Source organism: Tilletiaria anomala, assembly GCF_000711695.1.
Source record: "Tilletiaria anomala UBC 951 chromosome Unknown K437scaffold_1, whole genome shotgun sequence".
In the NCBI taxonomy this organism is placed as follows: Eukaryota; Fungi; Basidiomycota; class Exobasidiomycetes; order Georgefischeriales; family Tilletiariaceae; genus Tilletiaria; species Tilletiaria anomala.
In genome coordinates, this window is record NW_013547021.1 from 277,214 (window position 1) to 297,904 (window position 20,691).

A 20,691-nucleotide genomic window follows, 5' to 3' on the forward strand; every position below is an offset into this window, starting at 1 on the left:
GGAATCGTGTCGATCGTCATCCTCACTCCTTATGGCACCACTTCGTCCATAACCTTCGGCGAGATGCGTGAAAAGAATGGCGCATGACGCATTTGCTTAGGGCTGGGAATGATGACCTCAATCTCCTTGCTCGGTCTGCAGCCCAAGGTGGTGTCCAGCACGGCATTCCGCAAGCATGCGCTCAAAAGCCATCCCACCCCTCGCATTATCCTCCTCATCCTTAAGCGGTACTGGCGTGCGATGCCTATCACCAGTTTGTGCTGGCTCCTCAATGACTGTGAGCATTCCTCATCTGCTTCTCCATTCTCTGCCTTGATGAAGCATCTGAAGCCTTCTCCTTTGATTTTTGCAGCATGAGCGTACCCGTTCGGCCTGAATTATTCCTTCATCGTCGCCCGCATAGGCAAGGGCTCGGACAGCATGATCACCAGCATTGTCTATGGAAGCGTCATCAACTTTTCCCCACCCAGCGCTGTTGTAGGAACTTTATCGATGAACAAGATCGGTCGCAAGCGTACACAATTTTAGGTTTCTTCGTCCAAGCCATCATGGGCTTCATCATTGGAGGAGCTCTGCCTTAGATCCAACCTGACTCGCCGCTTTTCATGCTTATGTACAGGTAAGTGTGGCATATGCTGGGGTTGTAATTGTGAGATTGAGACTGACACCAGCTATTTGAAACAGAATCTTCCTTGCATTCAACGCGATTCTAGCCGCATACCCCACCGATGTGCAGGGCGAGCGAGTCAACTTTATCTTCGGCAGCCCGTTCAGCTCAGCGTCCTTTTACGTGCCACCGACCATGAGCAGGGACTCGCAACAGCAAGACATCGAGTTCCGCGATTACCTCGCTCAGCATGGATACAAGTCTATCTTTGGTGAAAACCCAGTGACACAGCATGAGGGGACCCACGAGGAATTGCAGGCCGAGAAGATGCGGAAGCAGGGGGAACGGACCGCAAGAGCTGCAAAGCTGCTTGGGCATCTTTGGTGTAAATATCTGAATCAAACATGGGCTTGAGGTTGCAACAAGAAAGTTTACATGAGATTGCCGCATTCTAAATGCATCCACCATAGGCAATAGCTCAAATTTCCTTTTCCGCATCCACGGCCTTCTTGTCCGGCATCCGCATGCTTTGCGGTAGGGCGGACACAGGCTCTCGGCTCAGTCTGCTCGCTGCAAGTACCCTGGCGTCCTGAGCAAGAACAGCGTCAATGATGGCAAGAGCGGCCATGCTTTCCACGATGGGTATGGCGCGTGGGACCACGCAAGGGTCGTGCCGTCCACGGGTCTGCAGTACTCCTGTTGTGCCGTCGTAGCGCGAGGTGGATTGATCCTGAGAGATCGTAGCAGGAGACTTGAAGCCGACGCTGAGAGCCGAACGAAAATGAATCGTGCACGAGTAAGCAACCATAGTAGATTAAATTGCCGTTTCATGCTGAAACACTTACCGGAAGTAGATGTCTTCGCCGTTGGTGATGCCGCCTTGAACACCCCCGCTCCAATTAGTCGTAGTTCCAAGGTGCCCATCATCCCTGAGGAAGAAGGCATCGTTGTGCTTGCTGCCGGGTACTTCCGTCCCCCTGAAGCCGCTGCCGAACTCGAAAGCCTTGGTCGCAGGTATGCTGAGCATAGCATGGGCGAGTTTTGCCTCCATCTTGTCAAAGCAAGGTTCTCCCAGCCCGGAAGGCACGTGGCGAATGACACACGTCACAGTACCGCCAATGCTGTCGTTGCGCGATTTGGCGAGCAAGATGCGTTCGCGCATTCGCTCTGCAGCTTCGGGGTGCGGGCAGCGTATATCGTTCTGATCGACTTGTGCTCTTGTGATGGTGGCCATGAGCTGCCGGAACTCTTTGCTGAGCGGCTCCTCTGCCTCGTCAGCGGTCAATCCATCGACAATCTGATGGTCCAGCGTGGACGGCGCAACCCCCGTTTGTGTCGCTGTGACTGCGACTTCGGCCGTATTGCTTCCAGACCCCGAGGTGAGGCTTGGTGCAAGACGCTCGCCGGGAAAGCGTGGGATGTGCACCTTGCCTACCGACGAGACGAATGCGACAATTTCGATGCCGAATGCTTCTTTAAGGTATTTTTCTGCTACGGCTCCTGCAGCGACGCGGCCTGTTGCATCACAATAGAATGGTTGGCTTCCAGCTACTTTGCAGCAGGATATGGGACAAGAAGGGGCTTCCTCACCAATCGTCTCACGAGCGCTGGAGCGCCCTCCACCGCTGGACGCCTTGACTCCGTACTTTTCGAGGTAGGTAAAGTCTGCATGACTTGGACGCGGGAATGCGTCGAGTGTCTTGTCTGTGTAGTCGTTCGGTCTGTGATCCTGGTTGCGAACGAGCATTGCGAGTGGTGTGCCTAGTGTCACGCCTTTTTCTACCCCCGATTGGATTTGCACTTTGTCTTTCTCGTCGCGCTGAAATGAGCCCCAGTACGCACAAGTCATAGCTGTGTCAGCAAGGTCAGACACTTGGCACGCGCTCTAGGGTCAAAAGGGATGAACTCACCGGAGTTGTCAATGCTGACTGGCCAGGTCTTCGCCGGCTTAGCTGCGTCTGGACATCCTGCTCCACCAGGCTCATGCCTGGTGGCACGCCATCAACGATGCAACCGACGGAGGCGCAATGTGACTCGCCATATGTGGTGACACGGAAATGACTTCCAAATGTGGACATCGTGAAAGCTGCAACAGAGGGTCCCAGGCTTCAAAGGTGTGAGTGCTAGGGAGACGGTAGACAAGACAGCGGAGATAGCTTTGACGATGTTGTCCTGGAACTCAAAACGTAGCTCTCTTTCCGGTGGCGAGCTCGCACACTTTTTCAAAATGCTTTTTTCTGAATCGGCGACTTTTCCCCAAGCGCTAGTCATCGGCGAATTGTTTTTCTGTCTCGCATCACAAAGCATGAGACTCGTCTCAATCACAGCCGACATTTCAGTGCTGTTTCTTTGCTGCTACGTTAGTGTACAAGGGTATGCTTATGATGCATCCGGTTGTAGCGAAGGGAGATGCAAATAGGCTAGAAAGGTATTGAGGGAATCAGGGCATATTCACCCAGCGACCGGTGGGGCAAGAGCAGCACCAGATGCTACCGATGAACAACTGGCACGATGGACGCATTTGCCATTCGTCTGGCGTTTATCGCTCAGCTTCGCAAGCTCAACGCATCACAGCAGTCGATCAACAAAGTGCTTGCGCTCGCTGTACGGCATGCAGCCACAAGCAGCGATGATATATGGTCTTGCATCATGCAAGAATGTCGCAAGGTGATTTTGTGTTTCTTTTACTCGTTGCTCAAATGAACGTCGCCGGCGTACTGATCGTGTGCAATGGTCCCAATTTGCCGCTTCTCCCTAGGCATCTCTCAATGCTCGCGTAAACATCTTCTTCCTCCTCGATGCGCTGTTCACTGACGAGTCATTCTCGGACTTGGCCCTGGCCAACACGTACTATCTGCCTTATGCACGGAAGGATCTCAAGTCAGTTGTCGATATGGTTGTTCCCAAGGAAGCGCTCACGATGTCAGACGGTACGGTCGTCAACCGTGAGGGCGCTGGAATCAGACTAAATGCAGGTAACGTGCTGCCAATCCTGGCTGGGTGGAAGATACGTCAAGTATTTCCGACGGAGCTGCTTGAGAGCATGGAGCAGGAGTTGCGCGAACGCAAACAGAAGCTGCGCACTCAAGGGCCGCTTCCTGATGAAACGTCGAAGCCGGAGGGCTTCAGCCGGAACGATGTGCTCCGTAGAATCGAAGAGGACCGGGAACGGGTGAGTTTGATCTCCTCGTCGAGAAGAACCAGTTTCTCTTGTGCACAGCTGACGCTCAGTGATACGCAACTTGCAGCATAAGCGACTACGCGAGCGCGGCTGGATCCTGCCCCCGAAAGTGTTCAGCGTTCCCAACGCGCAGAGTCTGCATGCGAGTAGGGCTCGCGCTGCCAAGGGTGCAGACGATGCTCCCGTGAGTGCTTCATGGACTCCTGCCTCACCTCGCGACTCTTCAATCGCATCAACCCCGCGAACACCATGTGCGGCTGTGTCCACGTCAATTGCCACCACAACGACTTCCGTCGTTGGGCCTGTTCAGCAACTCGACCCGATTAGCATCGAATTTGATCAGGTGTGGGAGACCGCATCGGACCTCAACGCGGATGACCTGGACAAGCTGACCGACGAGCACAGGCTCTGGTGGGGGTCCGAGGCGAATGCGGAAGCATTTCTGCAGCAACAAGAAGAGATGGACCGCGAGCGGTTGCGAGAGTGGGAGGAACAGCAAGCACAACTGGCCAAGGAGGCAGAAGCGGCTGAAGAGCAGCAGCGAGCCGCGGCATGGGGTACGCATCGAGCTCCCGCGCGTAACCGTGAGCGGGAGCGAGAACGCGAACGAGGAGGTCGCGAGCGCGACCACGACATCGCGCGCCATGGAGGCAGGCAAGGGAGAGAAGCGATGAGTGGTGCTGCGTGTGATGCGAGGAGTCGCTTTGACCACAGGGACCGAGCGGTGCAGGACCATAGGGATCACAAGCGCACACGCAGCGCGCTCGATGATGAGCGCCACAGAGACCAGGACCGGGACCAGGACCGATCTAGGGACAGACAAGGGGCCAGACATCAAGTTACAGACGGAGACGTAGTGATTGGCAGCAGCAGCAGCGGAAGCAGCAGGCGAGAATCCTTCGACAGGCGAGATGCACAGCACCGATTGCACACACCTTCGCCCCCACCACCCCCGACGACCGGATCAAGAACATATTCGCGGTACGACGAGTCATCCGCGAGAGATCCGCTGCGCACTTGGTCGTCTCGTGCGACACCCAGCAGACAGCATCCTTCCTCCTCATCCAGCAGACCCCTGTCGAGCAGCTCGAGAGCACCTGCGGGACCAGGAGCCGGACCGGGCCTGCCGCCATCGCCGCCACGGCGACCGCTACAGGTAGCCCCAGAGATGTCATCGAGAGCTTCTGCGCATGGGCATCGCAGCGAGCGCGACGCTGGCCGCGACTACGGCGAGCACGAGTCAGGGCGTACGCGCGGGCGACAGCACGAGCCCGGGCGAGATACGTGGCGCCATGACCGCGCTCGTGATTATCGCGAGCGCGACCAACAGCGGGAGCGCGATCGCACCCTTCCCAAGCGGGAAGCCGATGGGGGCGGTGACAGGGAAAGAGACGAGCGTGACTATTATTACGAGCGGCGCGATCGCCATGAGCGGGAAGACGTGCGACCGCGCAGAGCGTAGGCGGTCTCTGTGAGGTTCCGCCGTGTATGCTTGTAGCAGATCTATGTAGACATCTTGCTTGCTTGCATCCAGCGTCGTGAGATATGCAACCTCTCCTTACGTACTACTTTTCGGCGTCAATTCCGGGTCACGAACACTTGGCGTCCCGGTGCGTGTGCGCTTCGGTCTGTCTCGAATGCAAGATTGGACATGTTCATTCATATTTACTGATTTATGACTGTAAGATGGACAGCAACTGCCCCAGCGTCTCTAGAGCGTCGAGTGCACGCCGCCCCCCCGGAGGTCCCACAGTGGTCAAGTGAAGGCCTCTCGGCCATTTGCATTCATTTGGAGTTACGCAATTGTGTGGATTCGCTTGAGCAGCTCCAATCCCACGGCGCCAGTAGCTGGCCGGGAGGCGGCTGTGCTGACTGCTGGATGAGGATATGTAGGCAGGCAGGCGGGTGAACAAAATGACTGAAGATGCGATGGGGGTTGCCTATTGGTAATCAGTAATGTGTGAATATGACGAGTTGGCCCGGGAGGGGAGCAACGCGGAAAGGTATAGTAGCCTCAAAGTCGGTTCGTGGCTGTCATGGGCTGAAGTCAAGCAGTGCCCAATGGGGGGGGCCAGCTGATTTGATTTTCATTCTCTCTCACTCGGATTGCAGGCCGGCACGACAGCAAGCCCCGAAACTAAAAGCACGCAAGCAGCAGAAAGAAGAACAAAAGGAATAAAAAAGCCATCCGAAAGTGTGGCAGGCGCTGCAGATGCAGTTGGGTTCATTTCACCCCGTCGCCAATTCCCAATTCCCACCTCCTTGATGTCCTGGAGGCGCATTTCGCTTTTGCATCGAGCCTACCTGCATACATGCATCCAGTGGCTGCGCCTGCACTGCGAGAGTGCTCGGGCGTCAGCGACTTGCCCCGTGCGTATATATATACATGTCTACATACATGGAAACACGGATATATATATAAATGTTCACATACATATGCGGGCGGCCTCACGCTCTGCCCCTAGCCCACCCCTGTTCGCAGCCTTGAAATAATAGCCATTCTGAATTGAATAAGTTCACTCGATGCATCATCATTCTCACACCAAAAGTCTACCACAATGTGTGCGCAAAAGAGGGACTCGCTCGGTGCCAGGCGGCCAGTCTATGCATGTACAATCGACAATGTCCGAGAGATGTGCGTGCGTGTGCTTGTTGCCACCAGGAGGTGCTGGCATGAGGCTGAACGAGTGTGCAAATGCATGGGGCAAGTATGCATGCATGCAGGCATTTGTGCACATCTGATGGTAGGCGTAGAATCTGCACCGGCTGAATGTCCGATGATGAATCGCCCCACCTGCCTTCTCACGGGGGGATTTTATCCAAGGGGATTCGATGTGCTTTTCTTTACCCGCCCTGCAAGAGGCGAAACCGTCCGTCGTCCACACCCACGTGGATGGGGTCGCCCCGTGTACACGCTGACAGGTAAGAATGTCAGGCTTGCGATAAAGTTTCCCCCCTTTGTTGAGGCTTGATGCTGGGTGCTTTGAGATGATCATCCTGCCGCCGACCCTAACCCCCCTCTTTTTCAGTCCGCTTCGACCCTCTCGGAACCCCCTTCCCTCCCTCCTTCTCCCAGGTCAAATCGTCAGCGCGTGCCATCTGCCCTCGGAGGCGGGACGGGCGCCCAACGAGTCAGGACAAAGCCCCCCATGATGATGGGTGGTGCGGCGATGACACCGCTCTCTCGTTCATGGACAGTATCTCATCACACACTTCTCGTTGTCTTCTCGGATCTCGGCGCCATTCGAGTGAAAGTGCCATGTGGCAATGAGCCTTCCTTAGCAGGCTGCGAACGTTCTATCATCATGCATCTTCCCAACCAACACCGAGGTCCGAGTGACCAACACACGCGCAGTAACATTCGCCGCCCAGTGCATCGGACCATCCCTCTGGCCCTCATAGGCTCTCGCGCTTCTGGGCCGTTGCATGTGCGCCTCGCAAGGCCGCAAGAATGGTATGAGGAGAGATGTTCCATTCGTAATAAAAGACATCAGCGCCTTCCTTCTACCCTCGGCACATGCTAACTCATCAAGGCATCCTAATTGCTAGCCAATGCTTCTCGCTGCGATTTTGTAACTGCTGCTGCTGGACCGTTAATTTCTCAGCTGTGACGCAGGGGCAAATGAGAATTCCCTCCGCGGGACGGTAGACTACCGGGTGCTGCTCCCAGGAAAGAGGAGACATGACGATGCATCTCGAGCCGGCGCCGGAGCTGCGTCTGGCCCAGCACGAGGCGAGCGCGATTGCGTACGAGTCCGGCTCGTGCCAGCGCCAGCACACCCGACCTTCTGTGTCGCAGATCTACAGCGAGGCGCCGAGTCCGAGTGACACGCGGCACGATTGGCAGCACAGTACAAGCCGTAGCACGACACCCAGTGGCGACGGCGACGGGGATGATGCGCCGGAAGATACTCTCACATTCGCCCTGACTCTTGCACCTTTGCACGCGGGCCAGCCACTGAACGGCAGACCGATGCCCATGACCGCCATGGGCCTTGGCGGCTTTGGCGCGCGCGTTGCTGGCGGGAGTGCTCTGCTGTGGCACGGTGCGGAAGAAGAAGAAGAGGAGGAGGCGGACATCGACTACTTTCTGGCTGCCCCGAGGTCAGACCCGAGCAAGCAGTCCGCCGAGCAGGCGGCCAGGACGCGGCCCTCCACATCCTTACCTGAACCGACATGCACGCCAGCCGCGACCCGTACCACCGGCGGCCAACGTCCGCGGGCGCCACTCACGCGCAGGAGCGAAGGCGCACGCGAAAAGGACCGATCCAGCAAGAAGCTTGCGTCGCTCAAAAAGATCCTCGGTAGCAGCAACAGCGCTGGAAGCAGCAGCAGCGCTAGGCACAAGTGCGCCGCCCAGCCTGACCCATCGCCGAAGCCAGCTATTGGTGGGCGTCCGCATCCCGCTGCGTGCATGGCTGGCGCTGCCAGCGCTGCAGGGCTCTATCACGCACTGCCATCCTCTTCCCCTTCCCCTTCGCCCACTCCTTACTCGGTCGGAGCCACCTCCCCCGCGCCGAGCAGCAGCATCCATTTGCGCCTCGCGAGCGGCCTCGAGTCCGAATTATACCCACCATCAACTGCTGCTGCTGCTTGGGCGCCGACACTTGCATCGTATAGCGCTTACGGCTACCGTGACAGCTATCCTTGCGGCCATGGCCCCGGCCGGCCCGGCTTCGACCGCGACCGCGAACGCGAACGCGAGCGCAAGCGCGCGCGCGAACGCTCAGGATCCGGCTCCATCGGTGCGACGACGATCACGACGATGACGACAACGATGACGACGTCGTCGTCGTTGTCCGGCTCGTCCTCGAGCGTCCGCTCGCCCTTGACACCCGCGTCAACGAATCGTGGCGGTGGCAGAGGGGGCGACAGTGAGCGCGGCACAACACCGCTATCGGAGATCGACGGGTTTGTGTTCCAGCTCGGTGGGCCACGCGCTGGTGCAGGCGGGCCTGCGGGCCTGTGGCAGTTGCAAGACCACACGCTCAAGATGAGCCCAACGCAGCAGCCCGCCACCACTACACCTGTCGAGCAGCGCGAAGGCAAGAACAGCGGCAAGAAGACGTGGTTCGGGCGCAAATCCAAACATGCTGCTGCACCCGCTGCCGTCGCCATCCCTGCGCTTCCTGCGTCTATGCACATGCCTCTGCCGCCTCGTCCGGCAACCAGTGCTGGCGCTGGTGCCACGGCGGGCTGGAGCGCAGCAGCAAGGCCTGCTCGCGGCAAAAGCAGCCTTTATCCGCCATCTTCTTTTCTCCCTTTCGCGAACAGCGTTGCCGGCTCAGATGCCAGCGGCAAAGGAAGCATCAAGTCCAGCGTACGCGAGCAGCGCGACCGCTCCAAGTCGAACCAAGGCAGTGTCGTTAGCAGCACGCCGCCAAGCAGCTTCGTGCATTTCCCTCTGCACGATCGTCAACTGCAGGCGTCGCGGGGTATTTTGCAGGCACACGACGTGCCCGCCACCGTCAGCGGCGGCAGCATGCACAGCCGCCCGGCCGCGATGAGCACGCGCACACGTACGCAGTCCGAGCAGACGTTGCTGATGTCCGTCCGGCTTTCTCCCAAAGCCACGTTCGCGGCTGGAACAGGCGCAGGCGCACCGCCGCCGTCGTCTCCGCGTCTGCAACGCGCTCGGCGTCGTGGCATGGTGCTGTGGCGCGGAATCTTCGACGGCAGCCTCGACGGAGTCGTCAGTGGCAGCGCGGGAGCGGGCACAGGTGCAGATGGCAATGGGAGGATCTGCATGCCTGCTCAACTGACAGAACTGACGCGTGCAGACTACATGTTGCTGTACAGCTTGGGTGTCTTTGACCTCAACGACCCTCCAATGCTGACGTCACGATCGGCTTCTGGCTACAACGATGCAGATGCTGGCCTTGGTGCTGGCGCTTTTGCTCACCAGACCACGATGGTGCAACAGTCGAACCTCTTCAAACCTCTCCCCGGCGTCCCTGCTTTGATGGGATGGATTGAAGGCGTCAACCTCAATGCTGGCGCCGCGCAGGACTGTCACGGTTGCGAGCCCGATCATGACAACGGCAACGACGGCTACAGTGACAATACAGATGACTCTGGCGCCGAGACTGCTGGCGCAGTGCGCCGTCCATCAACCTCAAGCGCTCTAGATGCCGATGCGCTCAGTGGCGCCTTTGACGTCTTCCCGCAGCCTCCGTCGCGCCTCAGGCGCTTTCCATCGGCCAACAGGGCGAACGGCCTCACTAGCGGGCACACACATGCGCACGCAACGATGCATCTGCCTTCGCATCTCTGTTCTCGCGCGCACGTGCCTTCGTCGTCGCTCGACGACGCCGCCGCGTCGTCTTTGCGGCAGCAGACCCGAGTGTCGAACGCTTTCGCTATGCAGCTGCTCACGGAAGCGGCACGCGAGCTTGTGCCGCCGCAGCAGTGGGCGAGCGCGAACGCCGCCCACGAAGCCGAAGATGGTGCCGCGGCCCTCGCCGCTTTCGAGGACCCTGGCGCGTCGCCACTGGTAGCGGCGCACCGCAGGCATATCGAGGCGATCGTCAGGCTGACTTGGCAAGGCTCCAGAACGGGACAGTCGGACGCGCAAGATGCACAGGATGATGACGTGCAAGGGTCTCGTGCCACGGCTGTCTGGGAGGTATCCACGTCTGATGACTCGCAAGGTCCAACTTACGCCCCGCGTGCGGCTCAGATGTTCGAGCCTATCGAAGGCGGCCTGGCTGCGCCCTTTCCCATGTGGGTAGATGCTGACGTCTCGATTTGCTTGGTTTCTGAACGTCGGCTGATACGCTCTTCCTCCCGCTTTTTGCTTCTGACCAACAGTTTTGAGCGCCGAAGGCAAGCTGCAATGCACTCCAATCGCGTCTTAATGGAGCTTGCAGATGCGACTCTGCAGCGGCAATGCGTGCAACCCGGGCGCAAGGCCCAGCCGAATTTTGGCAGTCAAGCGATCGGTCTCTCACTGCAGGAGGAGCTGGGCGAAAATAACGCGCGACAGGATCATGACGGTCTCGCCTCCTCGTTGAAGTTCGTCCTGACGCAGCTGGAGCAGGCGGTTCCCGACTGTCACGCTCAGCTCTGCCTGCTGGACGAGGTAAACGTTGTCGTCCTTGCGCAAGGAGCAAGAGCTGCCGTCGATGGTGTGCCTACTGTGCGGGCACGCGTTCGAAGCTTGGAGGCGCACAGCTTGCTTAATCGCAACGAGGGCCTACTCATCTTGAACAGCGGTGCAGACTTCCGATTCGCCGCTGCCCTCCAAGGTGACCACAAGAACGATAATATGCCCGTCTTCTTCGCCGCGCTGCCCGTCCTGAGCGCTGCCGGGATGCCCATAGCCTTCGTCACGCTCTCCTCAGCTAGAATCATGGACGACTGGTCGGCTGCTTGCGCTTCGCTGTTCGAACAGTGCACGATCGTCATTGCGAGTGCAATCGAGGCCGCTCACCGCAAGCAACTCGCGGCCGAGGGTGAGCGCTTACAAGAAGGTGAGCATGGCAGCGCATCCGTCAGTCCGGTGCTCCATTCAGCGAGCTCTCATACTGAATATCCCGAGTTTCGGTCGGGTACACGTCCACAGAATTCAAGGCATTACAAAGGCATATCATAGCGCTCGGATTTAAACGCGCAGAAGACCTGGATTCGTCGCCCAAGCCGGCTCATCTGCTGCGCTGTCAGCCGAGCGACGGGCTTGCCGTAGCTGAGAGTCTCGAGGAAGAAGCACAGCAGGTGCTCCAAAAGGAGGTGCTTGTCGAGATTCTTCAAGACTCACTGCTGACGTCCAGGATGGACATTGAAGGCCAGTTGCTCCCGGCTCTCTTCAACGCTCTCGTGAGACACGTTCATCAGGGCCTGCACAGTTCTCTGACTTACCTTGTGCGCAAGAGCGAATCGGCAGCCGCACACAGCGTCGACGATGCCGTTTCAGAAGAGCACCAGCGTTGTAGCATTGTCGCCAGCCAAGGCTTGCCGTCGCGGGTCCCGCAAGACGTCAGCTTCGATGAGCCATGCCACAATATGAGGGTCGGAGCAGCTCCAGCCGTATACTCTGGCATTTCAATCTTACCGTCCAAATGCGCATGCGATACGCTGCCGTGGTGGGTCTTTGATGACAACCGGCAGCTCTACAAAGCGGGCTGCATGGTCCACGGTGGCAGCCTAGGTCCACATACCTATACTCTCGTTGCGCTGTTCGAGAGGGGCGCACACATTGTCTCGGCTTCGGGTGCGTAGTGTGTGTCCACGTTATACGACCGGCCGCCGAGATACTGACTTTGTATCCGTATCACTGTGTTTTCAGAACAATCGTACTTTGCAGCAGCCGCATCTACGCTCAGCACATGTCTCATGCAGGTCGCCGAGCTCTCTTCGCAAAGCAAGTCATCCATATCGCAAGCATCACAACATCGCATTTCCAGCAAACTCAAGCAGTCATCGCATGGGCTAGGCATCCAGGCGTGAGGTTTTCAAGTCCTCAGGCCGCAAGGGACCACCTGCATATCTGTTATTTCGCATCATATTTTGATGTTCAAGCATGTTTCTCACAATCCAGGGTCGCAAATTCTGTCAAAGCCATCTAGTCATCAATCTCAGCCGATAGGCATTCGTCACGTCCACTTCATCCGGCCCCTCGCATCAATCGAAATTCTTCTTTGCTATGCATTGAACAATGGTATCGAAGCTTGTAGCTGATGAAATGGGTAGTGTACAAATGAAATAAAGCATTTCGTTCAAAATATATTATCATGAATGCATATGCTGTTCGTAATCATCTATGCCTCGACGGAAATTTGAAGGCTGTGAGCGCGCAAGCGTTGCAGCGGGGGTGTATCGTGGCATCGAGTAGAGTCCGTGCTGTGGCGCATTCTCCGTTGTGGGCTTCTTTTCGTCATCTTGATGCTCCGCCTTAGGTTTTGCGCGTCTGCGCCTCAGAGTACCTTCATAATCCTGCTTTTTGTCCATCAGGCAGTACTCGCGGTCAACGCCGCCGCGCACAGCTTCCTTTGCAGCTTCGCCTTTGCTGTTGCTCCATGGCGGCGTCGCCTTGGCGTCTGGGCCTTCGATCTGCAATTCAGCCATGATCTGCTTGAAGCGGCAGAGCCACATGTTGCGGCGCTGCGCCTTGAGCAGGTGGTCCTGGAAATTGCTTTTGTACCGGATGCCGACGCTGACCGACATGCTTCCCTGAGCCTTCATGTCGAGGATCTGGATGTCCAAGCCGGGCAAGAAGTCTCGGTCCTGCTCAGCGAGCCACAGAAGCATCTTGGCGCGCAGATTCTCGAGCTGTTGGTACGTCGTGGCGTAAGAGATTTCCAACTGGAACTTTTCGATCGTCGGCCCACTGCGCCGCGTGTTGACGATGCCATTGCTGCTGGCGAGCTTGGCGTTGCTGATCTGAAAATATTCGCCTGCCATCGTGCGGAAGATGGTGGAGAGGAGTTTCATCTCTTCGACAATGAAGTCTGCCTTCAGGTCGACAATCGTGACAAGGTCGCCGACGTCGTATGGGTGCTTGATGAAGAGGAAGACGATGGCTGTGAGCAGCTCTTGCGCACCGCCCGAGATTAGCCACGATAGTCCGAGCAAGGCGGTGCCAAATGAGGCGATCAGGTTAGCAAACTTGACCGAGAGAAGCGCAGCAATGATCGTCAGACTGATAACAACGAAGCAGGACTGGGAGGCAGAGGGGAGGTGTAAGCATGTAGTTGCTCGTAGCTCCTGCGCGCTCGTTGGCAATCTCACCATGAACATGCTGTCGAGCGTGGCAACAGCCGAGTCGATATCGCGAACGCTGTTGATGACGCTCATGCGCTCCGTGCGGATCTCCAAACACGCTGCCTCCATTTCCTCTTCAAGCAAGTCACCATTCCCATCACAGTCGAAGATGGCCCAAGCGGCCTGAGAGAAGGACTCCTCGCCGAGAACGGCGGCAAAGTCAACGAAGCGCACAACGAGGCGGTCCGACTTGTCGCGCCTGGCAAACGAATAGAAGAGCCGCTTGGCGAGGTGGCGCGTCTGCTCCGCGTCGCCAAGCGCGGCGAGGACAATGCGCTGCGCCGCGTTGGGCAGCGCGATGACCTGCACAGCCATATCAGCTGCTGCGGCCGCGAGGGCATTGTTGCGCGGCTTGCTGCTGTCCGCGCGTCGGTGAAATTGCCTGAACATGCCTGTGCGGCTTTTGATCGACGAACCCAGGCTGGTGTCCAGCGCTGTGGCCTCGGTGCCTTCCAGCCCGCTTGAGGCGCTGGCCACGGCACCTCCGCCGCCACCAGTGCGAAGCCTAGAGTCAACGAACAACTGGGCCATCTGCATCTCCGCGTCGAGCTCGATGCCCTCCTGCGTCAGATCACGGCGGGAGTGCTCAAAGAGCAGCGTGAGGACTCGGATATGGAGCTTGCACTCTGCGATGCGTGAGGCGTACGAAACCTGGTGGAAGGTGTACGCGATAATCTGGATCGAGAGCTTTTCGAGCAGGAGGAGCGTTGCGCAGATGGAGAGGCCGAGCAGGAAGCGGCTCGCCGCGATCATCGAGCTGGCCTGTGACGCGGTGTTCGCGGCCGGTGCCGTCATAGGGGCGGTGACGGTGGTGGTGGTGTTCCCGTTGACGGGCGAAAGGAGCTGCTGTGCGGGGCCCTGGAAGTGACTCCATATAAACGCAAGCCATGTGATGTATACGATGAGCGTCCAGACGAAGAAAGCGCTGTAATCCTGTATGGCGACGAGGTACGCGATCCAGTGGCGCGACGCGAGGCTGATGGCGCCAACGGTGCGGCGCAATACACGCGGGACGAGGCGACCCGAGGCGCGGCAGGCGAACCAGGATAGCCAGATGGTGGAGAGCCAGATGGACCACCAGGTCAGCCCGACCTGCGCAACGGCCGGGTGGTCGAGCGAGCGCGACGCGATCAGCCCGACCGTCCCCGGGATCCACAGCATGGCTGCAACGAGCAGTACGAACAGCAGCCCGCGAATGCGCGCCGGCGCGCCGGTCAGACAACCGCGCATAAAGGATGGCTGGCAAGGACAAGGGAAGGCAGCGTGGTCTTTGGGGTCAGCGTGCAGACAACTGTTCTCTCCCAAGTTCCGCTAGGCTATCGCACTCTTGTGGACACCCTACTCACAGTGGACGGCAGCAGCGGCTTTCTCCTTTTGAGGCGCGGCGCCGGCGCGGGTCCTTGGCGCTGAGCGAGGTTCTTGAGCTCCTCGTCATCGTCGTCCGCGTTTCCCGCGGCCATATACATGTAGGGGTCCTTGTCCACCGCGCCTCCGGCAGCCTCGTCGGGGAGCTTGCTTAGCTTCCATGTCTCCACGCCGGTGTCGGCGTACAGAAAGTTGTGCCATGCGTTGTCCTTGTGGTACAGATCGTCTGCACCCAGCTGCTGCCGGTCAACCGGCGTGCCATCAGCCATGTGCAATCCAGACGGCACTGCAGCGGCCGATGTGGGTGCGTACGACGGTTCGCCGTACGCTTGTCTGTAGCCACGGGTATCCTTGAACGATGGCAGCGGCCGCAGCGGCTCTCCAGGTCTGATCGCTGCGGCGGCGTACCGTGGCGACGCGGACGACGCTGCTGCGTTTTGCGAGTAGCGCCTGGACTCTGCGGCGCCACCGCCGTAGCTGCCACCGGCGCCGGACGTGACCGGGGTGCCAGCGCGCGTGCGCACCGTGTCGGCCGTGCCGGCCGTCGCAACGCTCGTGACGGACGCTGATTCGCTCCACGTGGAGGTGAAGGCGGAGAAAGTGGGAGACGCGGCTGGTGCTGGTGCTGCGGACGCGGAGTGCGGTAGCGGACGCGGACAGCTCGGGCCTGCGTGCGATGCGGATGTCAGGCTTGACGAGGCGGCGGCGCAGTCAAAGGACCGGCGGCGCGAGCCCGAGGGCAAACCTGTTCGTAGTAGGTGTTGTTCCCGCTGCTGCTGGCCGGGCAACGGCAACGGCAAAGGCGATGCGGTGGGCAAAGCCGGCGGCCAGCGTGCGTTGAACATGTTTGTCCGACGGTGATCTGGCACGACGTGTGTGTTCTGTATAGAAATAGGCGATCCGATGTTGCACACAACTGTGCATCGACGACCGCTCGTGCCTGCTGCTTTTGTGGGAGGCAAAGCGGGCTGCCGTGCACTGTCGTCTATCCCGCCCGAAGCCGTTTTCATGTATGCCGAGCAGTGTGATGCTCAAAGGGTATCAAAGGCGGATCGCGGCTGGGGTGTGCGATGAGCAAGAAGCACTGTATCCAAACGCAGACAGCACCGACCGACGGACACTCGCTCCTTCGCCACAACAGCTGCCGGTTGCGGTGCGGGTGGGGTCAACGATGAGAGCAGATCTAACCAACTAACCAACCCTCTATCAGACGCAGCAGAGCCATCCAACCCCATCCAATGCATCCACAGAAACAAGAACGTAGTATGTACACGTGAGAGATATTCGCGTGTTTCTCTCCGTTTCCCCCAACCCGGTGGATTTAGCAGACAGCGGACTTTGGCGTTCACTTGGGGTGGGGGGGGAGCGCGTGGCAGCAACCCTATATACCATGCACATACCCCATCGCGATGCCCATCTCTCGTACGAGAGAGAGAGCGACTATACAACTCCTTGCCATCGTCCTCCAGACCTGGGGTTGGATGCGGGAGTATTCTCATCGCTCAGACTGCTGGCCATCGTCTGAGATGCAGCCCACATACCACACAGCACGTCCTACCACCAACACCATCCACGCTCATCCCTGGCCCTTCCGTCCGGCAGCTGCACGCGCCGCATGGCCAGCACGATAACATGACTGTCGACCCCCCGCCGCCCCAGCAGCAGCCCGTGGCTGTCGGCGTCGGCGATGCTGTGCCCGCAACAGTAGCAGCAACAGCACCCGCACTGGACGCCGAAGAAGGCCAGAAAACCAAGGCCGACACGGCAGGGCAAGGCGTGGGCGCCAGTGCAAACACCAGCGACCGCAGAGACACCCGCCCTGGACACTCCACAGACGCGGACGGGGACACGGCGATGCAGCTCGCGCCGCTAGCCGCTGGCGGACGGCAAGACCTAAGCCAAGGCGGAGGCGAAGGCCAAGCAGCGCCAAAAGGAAATAGCGCGAATGGATCGCAAGAGCAGTCCGAACCTGCTTCAGCATCAGCACCTGCGCCGCCGCCTGGGCCCCGCACCCAGTCGGCTCCATCAGCAACGCAGCAGCACCAGCAAGCGCTGGGCGCAGGCGCCGACGATGGAGCAGCTTCAGCATTAGCACTAGCACTAGCACCAGCACCAGCACCAGCAGCGGCGGATCAGGAGCCAGTTTCAGCTCCTTCACCCGAGGAGGGAGAAGTATCAACTTCAGCAGCGCCATCGGTGCAGCCTCCAGCTCCTCTTACGACGAATGCCGACGCTGCGACCTCCGCTGGCCATCTACACAAGGGCGACATGCCATCTGCCCCCGCTGCAGCAGCAGCATTCGCCGTGGTGTCTGCGCAGCACGACGCACGGGTGTTGGCTGAAAAGCCGCGACAGCAGCCAGCGACAGCAACCGTAATAGCAGTTTCTTCCGATGCACCAGTCGCTCCTTCTCCCGCTCCGCCTCCTCCTACCAACGAGACGCTCGTCGCTCCCGCCCAACTGCCGCCATCATCAATGCATGATGAGTACCAAGCAAATGGCCAGCTCGAACGACAACAGCAGGATTTACCCTTCAGCACCACAGGCGCGCCGGCGCGGCCGGGTGCCAGCGGAGACGGCTATGTATCAGCGGATGGCGCAGCAGCGAGGGGCACAGCTGCGAAGGCGCCCGCGCGCCGGCCCGAAGCATTGCTCAAGGTGGAGCACGAGGCTGAGGCCGAGGCCAAGACTAAGGTCGAAAGCGCGCAGGTTGCTGCGAGTCAGCGAGACGGCGACTCGGGGGCAAAAAATGAAGCAGCCGGCGCGGACGCACCCACACTCGCTGCTGCTGCAGATGTAAACGCAAACACCGACACTGCACCAGCTTCTCCACAGGAGACACTGGCCGCTAGAGGCTCAGGTGTGCAGATTGATGCGCGGCAGGACGGCATATCGCAGCTGGAACAGCCACAGCTGTCGCAGCAAGGGCTTGGCGCCCGCGCCCGCACAGGCGCAGCGGATGCGGAAACAGAGCGCACTGCCCCCGGAAGGCGCGTTGCGGGTGCTGCAGCAGCCGTCGCACCAGCGCTGGAACCGTCTCACGTGGTCTCAAGCGCGCAGGGCCCTATATTGCAGGGTGTGCGCAGCGAGCGCGGCGTCGAGCACAAGGAGCTGAAGGAGAGGGAGAATCAGAAGGAACAGGATTCGGCGCGCGAAAGGGAGCAGGCTTCTCGTGGACGCGAGAAACCGAAAGACAAGGAGCCGACCAGCCGCGAGTGGGATAGGGATGGCGATCGAAATCGCGTGCGCGAGCGTGAGCGCGACAGAGAACGCGAAAGAGAAAGAGAAAGAGAAAGAGAAAGAGAAAGAGAAAGAGAAAGGGAAAGGCAGATGAATGCGATGCGTGCGAGGAACGAAGCGCAGGCGCAGGCGGCGCTGCAGTTGCAGCGCGAGCGCGAGATCGAGGAAGCTCGCTTGCTCTGGCTGTGAGTTGGTGGACTGTTGTCTCGTAACTTTCTGCGAACGATTGCAGAAGGGCGCTAACGACTATCCTTTCCCTCTTGTTTATTCTTGTGCGCGCCTCGTCCACATCCTCACCCACATCTTATCTCACCAGCTCTCTACCAGGCAACGATCACCCATCGTACTACTCGGACACGGACGCCTCTTCGCACGGCGGCCGTTCACGCGAATCGTCCATCTCCGAATCGGCACTGATCGACGCCGAGACGGAGCCGTACCTGCCCGCGCCCTCGCTACTCGCTGCTGTCACTGCTGTCCCTGTTCGACAGCAGCCGCAGCGCGGTGAGCATGACCTCGACGAGCAACTCGAAGAGAGCGCGACGCGCGGGTCGCTATCCGAGCCGCTGCCGCGCAGCGCGCTTGACACGGCTGGACCTGCGTCGACCCGACGTCGCGTGTGCAGGCGCGTAGACGGCGGGAACGACTACGTGCGCGGTGCTTACAGCGGTGACGCCTTCGCCGCCGTCGATGCCGATGATGACAACAACGAAGAGCTTGACCTCGATGACGAGGGCGACGACGTTGATGACGCAGTCGATGTAGATCTAGAGGATGAGGACGAGCTCGATGCCAAGCATCAACGGCTCTTGGAGCTGCACAAATATCGCCGTGGCAACCGCGGAAACAAGCTCAAGCGCAGAGAGGGCGTGCGCTGGATGCGGACCAAGAAGCTCGGTCCTTGGACCGAGGCGAGGAACGAAAAGGAGGTGCGCCCACTTGCGTCTTCCTTCGCGCCTAGCGGGTTGCAGCAAGTTCCTCACATGCTGACCAGTTCCCTTTCCTATTATCCATTCGCAGGTCAACGACCGTATACGCGTGCGCATCGCCGCGTTGCAGCGCGCCGGCGTGCGAGCGCTGCTGGACGCTGCGCCGGAGCCAACGCCAAGGATCATGGACCCGTCCCTGTCGGATCCACTGCCGTACGACCAGGACTCGCAGCCGGCGCTGACGTCGACGGCGCTAGCGTCGACACTGCTGCGCCCGATGCTCAACGCGCGCGCGCTGCTTGAGAGCCACACACTCAAGCACACCTTCCGCAACCCGCACATCGGTGCGCTGTCCAAGACAGCGCTGGACCTACGCGAGAGCGAGAGTGTCGTCGGCCGTGCTCTCGGCCGTTGCTTCGCCGCGATGGAGGGCACGACGCTCGACGCGGAGATCGCAGAGGAAGAGATGTTGCGCCAGCGCGAGGCGGCGCGCCAGGCGGCGCCACCACCGGTCATGCCCCTCGTCATGGCAGCACCCGGGCTGGACGGTGCAGACACGAGCAGCGAGTCTGCGCGCCTGGCCATCTTTGACAACGACGTCATCCCTCCCAACCCAGAGCTCGACCCGGCATTCACGCGCCTTGACAAGCTTTTTGTCACCCCTGGTGGTCTGCCCATTCCTCTACCTGAGCCGTTGCAGCCGGGCGTCGACCCCGCGACGCAGCCGCCGCCTCCGCCGCCACAGGCTATCCTGACGGTGACGCAACAGCAGGAGGTCGTGCGCGCCGCGCTGGACTGCCTGCACGAGCTCGCGGCGGACAGCAAGGAGTATATCGAGAGGCTCGACGAGGTGCGCGAGCGCCTCGCATCCGTCAAGCAAAAGCGCAGCGTCGTTTGGCACGCGATACGCGTCTGGGCCCTCGCGCGCGATAAGAGGGAGCACGGATCCTGCGGCAGTGAGGAGAGCGGTGGCGAGGACGAGGGCGACGACCTCGACTACCCTGTCTCGCTGGCGCAGAGGGCACAGCTCGCGGCGCAGGAGCGCATGAACGGCGACAGCACGCCATTGCGCAAGCGTGCCGCCGCAGGCGCCGCTGCCTACCTCGCTGCTGTAGACGGACCATCTACCAGCCGTTCTGGGCCTTCTTCGAGCAAGCGATCAAGGCACGCATAGTAAACAACCCGCGCAAGCCTTTGTATTCATTCAGCACAAAAGAGAACAGTGTATATCATCGGAGCCAAGTCGTTTGCCATCATAGTCATAAAATTTGACGCGAGAAATTGGAGCTACAAATGCTGCGAGATGTGACTAATGTGCGTGGGAAGAAAGTATGTTTCGCGGTGGGATGTGATTTTTTGTGCCTTTCCTTTTCATTTTTGGGGTTGTAGTTGTTCCTTTCCTGCTTCAATCCAGCGATGAGCGAAAAACGAGGACGACCCAAAGCAGAAGACACACGCGGCGCGTCCTTGGAAGCATGCTATGCACGATCCGATTCGATGCCGCAGGCGGCAAGGCGATGCAATGCTGACTGCCTGCTCGACCCTATCACGGCACCGTGCCGCGGCTCGGGGCTCGTGCCGACTTTGCTCGACTGGCCAGCTGCATCAGG

General features: G+C 59.4%; 6 protein-coding genes across 6 annotated transcripts; 4 read left to right on the plus strand and 2 right to left on the minus strand.

The window, feature by feature from the left end:
* Window positions 1-111: 111 nt before the first annotated feature.
* On the plus strand, window positions 112-1,438 carry K437DRAFT_279982 (uncharacterized protein; the record flags this gene model as incomplete). Its single annotated transcript, XM_013390989.1, has 3 exons — window positions 112-277; window positions 404-514; window positions 714-1,438. 3 exons carry the CDS (start codon window positions 112-114, stop codon window positions 1,019-1,021), a joined length of 585 nt encoding a protein of 194 aa, XP_013246443.1. The 3' UTR covers window positions 1,022-1,438.
* Window positions 1,002-2,728, minus strand: K437DRAFT_252952 (putative ARO2-chorismate synthase). The gene is made up of 4 exons (XM_013390990.1): window positions 2,518-2,728; window positions 2,198-2,426; window positions 1,453-2,122; window positions 1,002-1,371 (listed from the first exon to the last, which is right to left on the minus strand). The coding sequence occupies exons 1-4, from the start codon at window positions 2,683-2,685 to the stop codon at window positions 1,086-1,088; spliced, it is 1,353 nt and encodes a 450-aa protein (XP_013246444.1). The 5' UTR covers window positions 2,686-2,728; the 3' UTR covers window positions 1,002-1,085.
* A 253-nt stretch (window positions 2,729-2,981) lies between these two features.
* On the plus strand, window positions 2,982-5,292 carry K437DRAFT_230422 (uncharacterized protein). The gene is made up of 3 exons (XM_013390991.1): window positions 2,982-3,274; window positions 3,366-3,779; window positions 3,856-5,292. The coding sequence occupies exons 1-3, from the start codon at window positions 3,119-3,121 to the stop codon at window positions 5,248-5,250; spliced, it is 1,965 nt and encodes a 654-aa protein (XP_013246445.1). The 5' UTR covers window positions 2,982-3,118; the 3' UTR covers window positions 5,251-5,292.
* Window positions 5,293-7,265: 1,973 nt separating this feature from the next.
* Window positions 7,266-12,374, plus strand: K437DRAFT_2893 (uncharacterized protein). The gene is made up of 4 exons (XM_013390905.1): window positions 7,266-10,511; window positions 10,599-11,260; window positions 11,353-11,997; window positions 12,073-12,374. The coding sequence occupies exons 1-4, from the start codon at window positions 7,471-7,473 to the stop codon at window positions 12,231-12,233; spliced, it is 4,509 nt and encodes a 1,502-aa protein (XP_013246359.1). The 5' UTR covers window positions 7,266-7,470; the 3' UTR covers window positions 12,234-12,374.
* A 141-nt stretch (window positions 12,375-12,515) lies between these two features.
* Window positions 12,516-14,777, minus strand: K437DRAFT_218746 (uncharacterized protein; the record flags this gene model as incomplete). The annotated part of the gene is made up of 4 exons (XM_013390992.1): window positions 12,516-13,445; window positions 13,515-13,968; window positions 14,068-14,309; window positions 14,379-14,777. The coding sequence occupies 4 exons, from the start codon at window positions 14,775-14,777 to the stop codon at window positions 12,516-12,518; spliced, it is 2,025 nt and encodes a 674-aa protein (XP_013246446.1).
* Window positions 14,778-16,294: 1,517 nt separating this feature from the next.
* K437DRAFT_3005 (uncharacterized protein) lies at window positions 16,295-20,376 on the plus strand. The gene is made up of 3 exons (XM_013390906.1): window positions 16,295-18,337; window positions 18,469-19,081; window positions 19,173-20,376. The coding sequence occupies exons 1-3, from the start codon at window positions 16,545-16,547 to the stop codon at window positions 20,253-20,255; spliced, it is 3,489 nt and encodes a 1,162-aa protein (XP_013246360.1). The 5' UTR covers window positions 16,295-16,544; the 3' UTR covers window positions 20,256-20,376.
* The last annotated feature ends 315 nt before the right edge of the window (window positions 20,377-20,691 follow it).

Excerpts from the sequence above, each read along its gene's own strand:
- K437DRAFT_2893 (XM_013390905.1), top strand. The coding sequence starts at position 7,471 with ATGACGATGCATCTCGAGCCGGCGCCGGAGCTGCGTCTGGCCCAGCAC. Across the intron at positions 11,261-11,352 it reads GGGTGAGCGCTTACAAGAAG|AATTCAAGGCATTACAAAGG; the intron begins GTGAGCATGGCA and ends ACACGTCCACAG. Across the intron at positions 11,998-12,072 it reads ACACATTGTCTCGGCTTCGG|AACAATCGTACTTTGCAGCA; the intron begins GTGCGTAGTGTG and ends CTGTGTTTTCAG.
- K437DRAFT_3005 (XM_013390906.1), top strand. The coding sequence starts at position 16,545 with ATGACTGTCGACCCCCCGCCGCCCCAGCAGCAGCCCGTGGCTGTCGGC. Across the intron at positions 18,338-18,468 it reads GAAGCTCGCTTGCTCTGGCT|CTCTCTACCAGGCAACGATC; the intron begins GTGAGTTGGTGG and ends TTATCTCACCAG. Across the intron at positions 19,082-19,172 it reads AGGCGAGGAACGAAAAGGAG|GTCAACGACCGTATACGCGT; the intron begins GTGCGCCCACTT and ends ATCCATTCGCAG.
- K437DRAFT_230422 (XM_013390991.1), top strand. The coding sequence starts at position 3,119 with ATGGACGCATTTGCCATTCGTCTGGCGTTTATCGCTCAGCTTCGCAAG. Across the intron at positions 3,275-3,365 it reads TCATGCAAGAATGTCGCAAG|GCATCTCTCAATGCTCGCGT; the intron begins GTGATTTTGTGT and ends GCTTCTCCCTAG. Across the intron at positions 3,780-3,855 it reads TCGAAGAGGACCGGGAACGG|CATAAGCGACTACGCGAGCG; the intron begins GTGAGTTTGATC and ends CGCAACTTGCAG.
- K437DRAFT_252952 (XM_013390990.1), bottom strand. The coding sequence starts at position 2,685 with ATGTCCACATTTGGAAGTCATTTCCGTGTCACCACATATGGCGAGTCA. Across the intron at positions 2,427-2,517 it reads AGTCAGCATTGACAACTCCG|CGCGACGAGAAAGACAAAGT; the intron begins GTGAGTTCATCC and ends GGCTCATTTCAG. Across the intron at positions 2,123-2,197 it reads CAGCGCTCGTGAGACGATTG|GCCGCGTCGCTGCAGGAGCC; the intron begins GTGAGGAAGCCC and ends GTGATGCAACAG.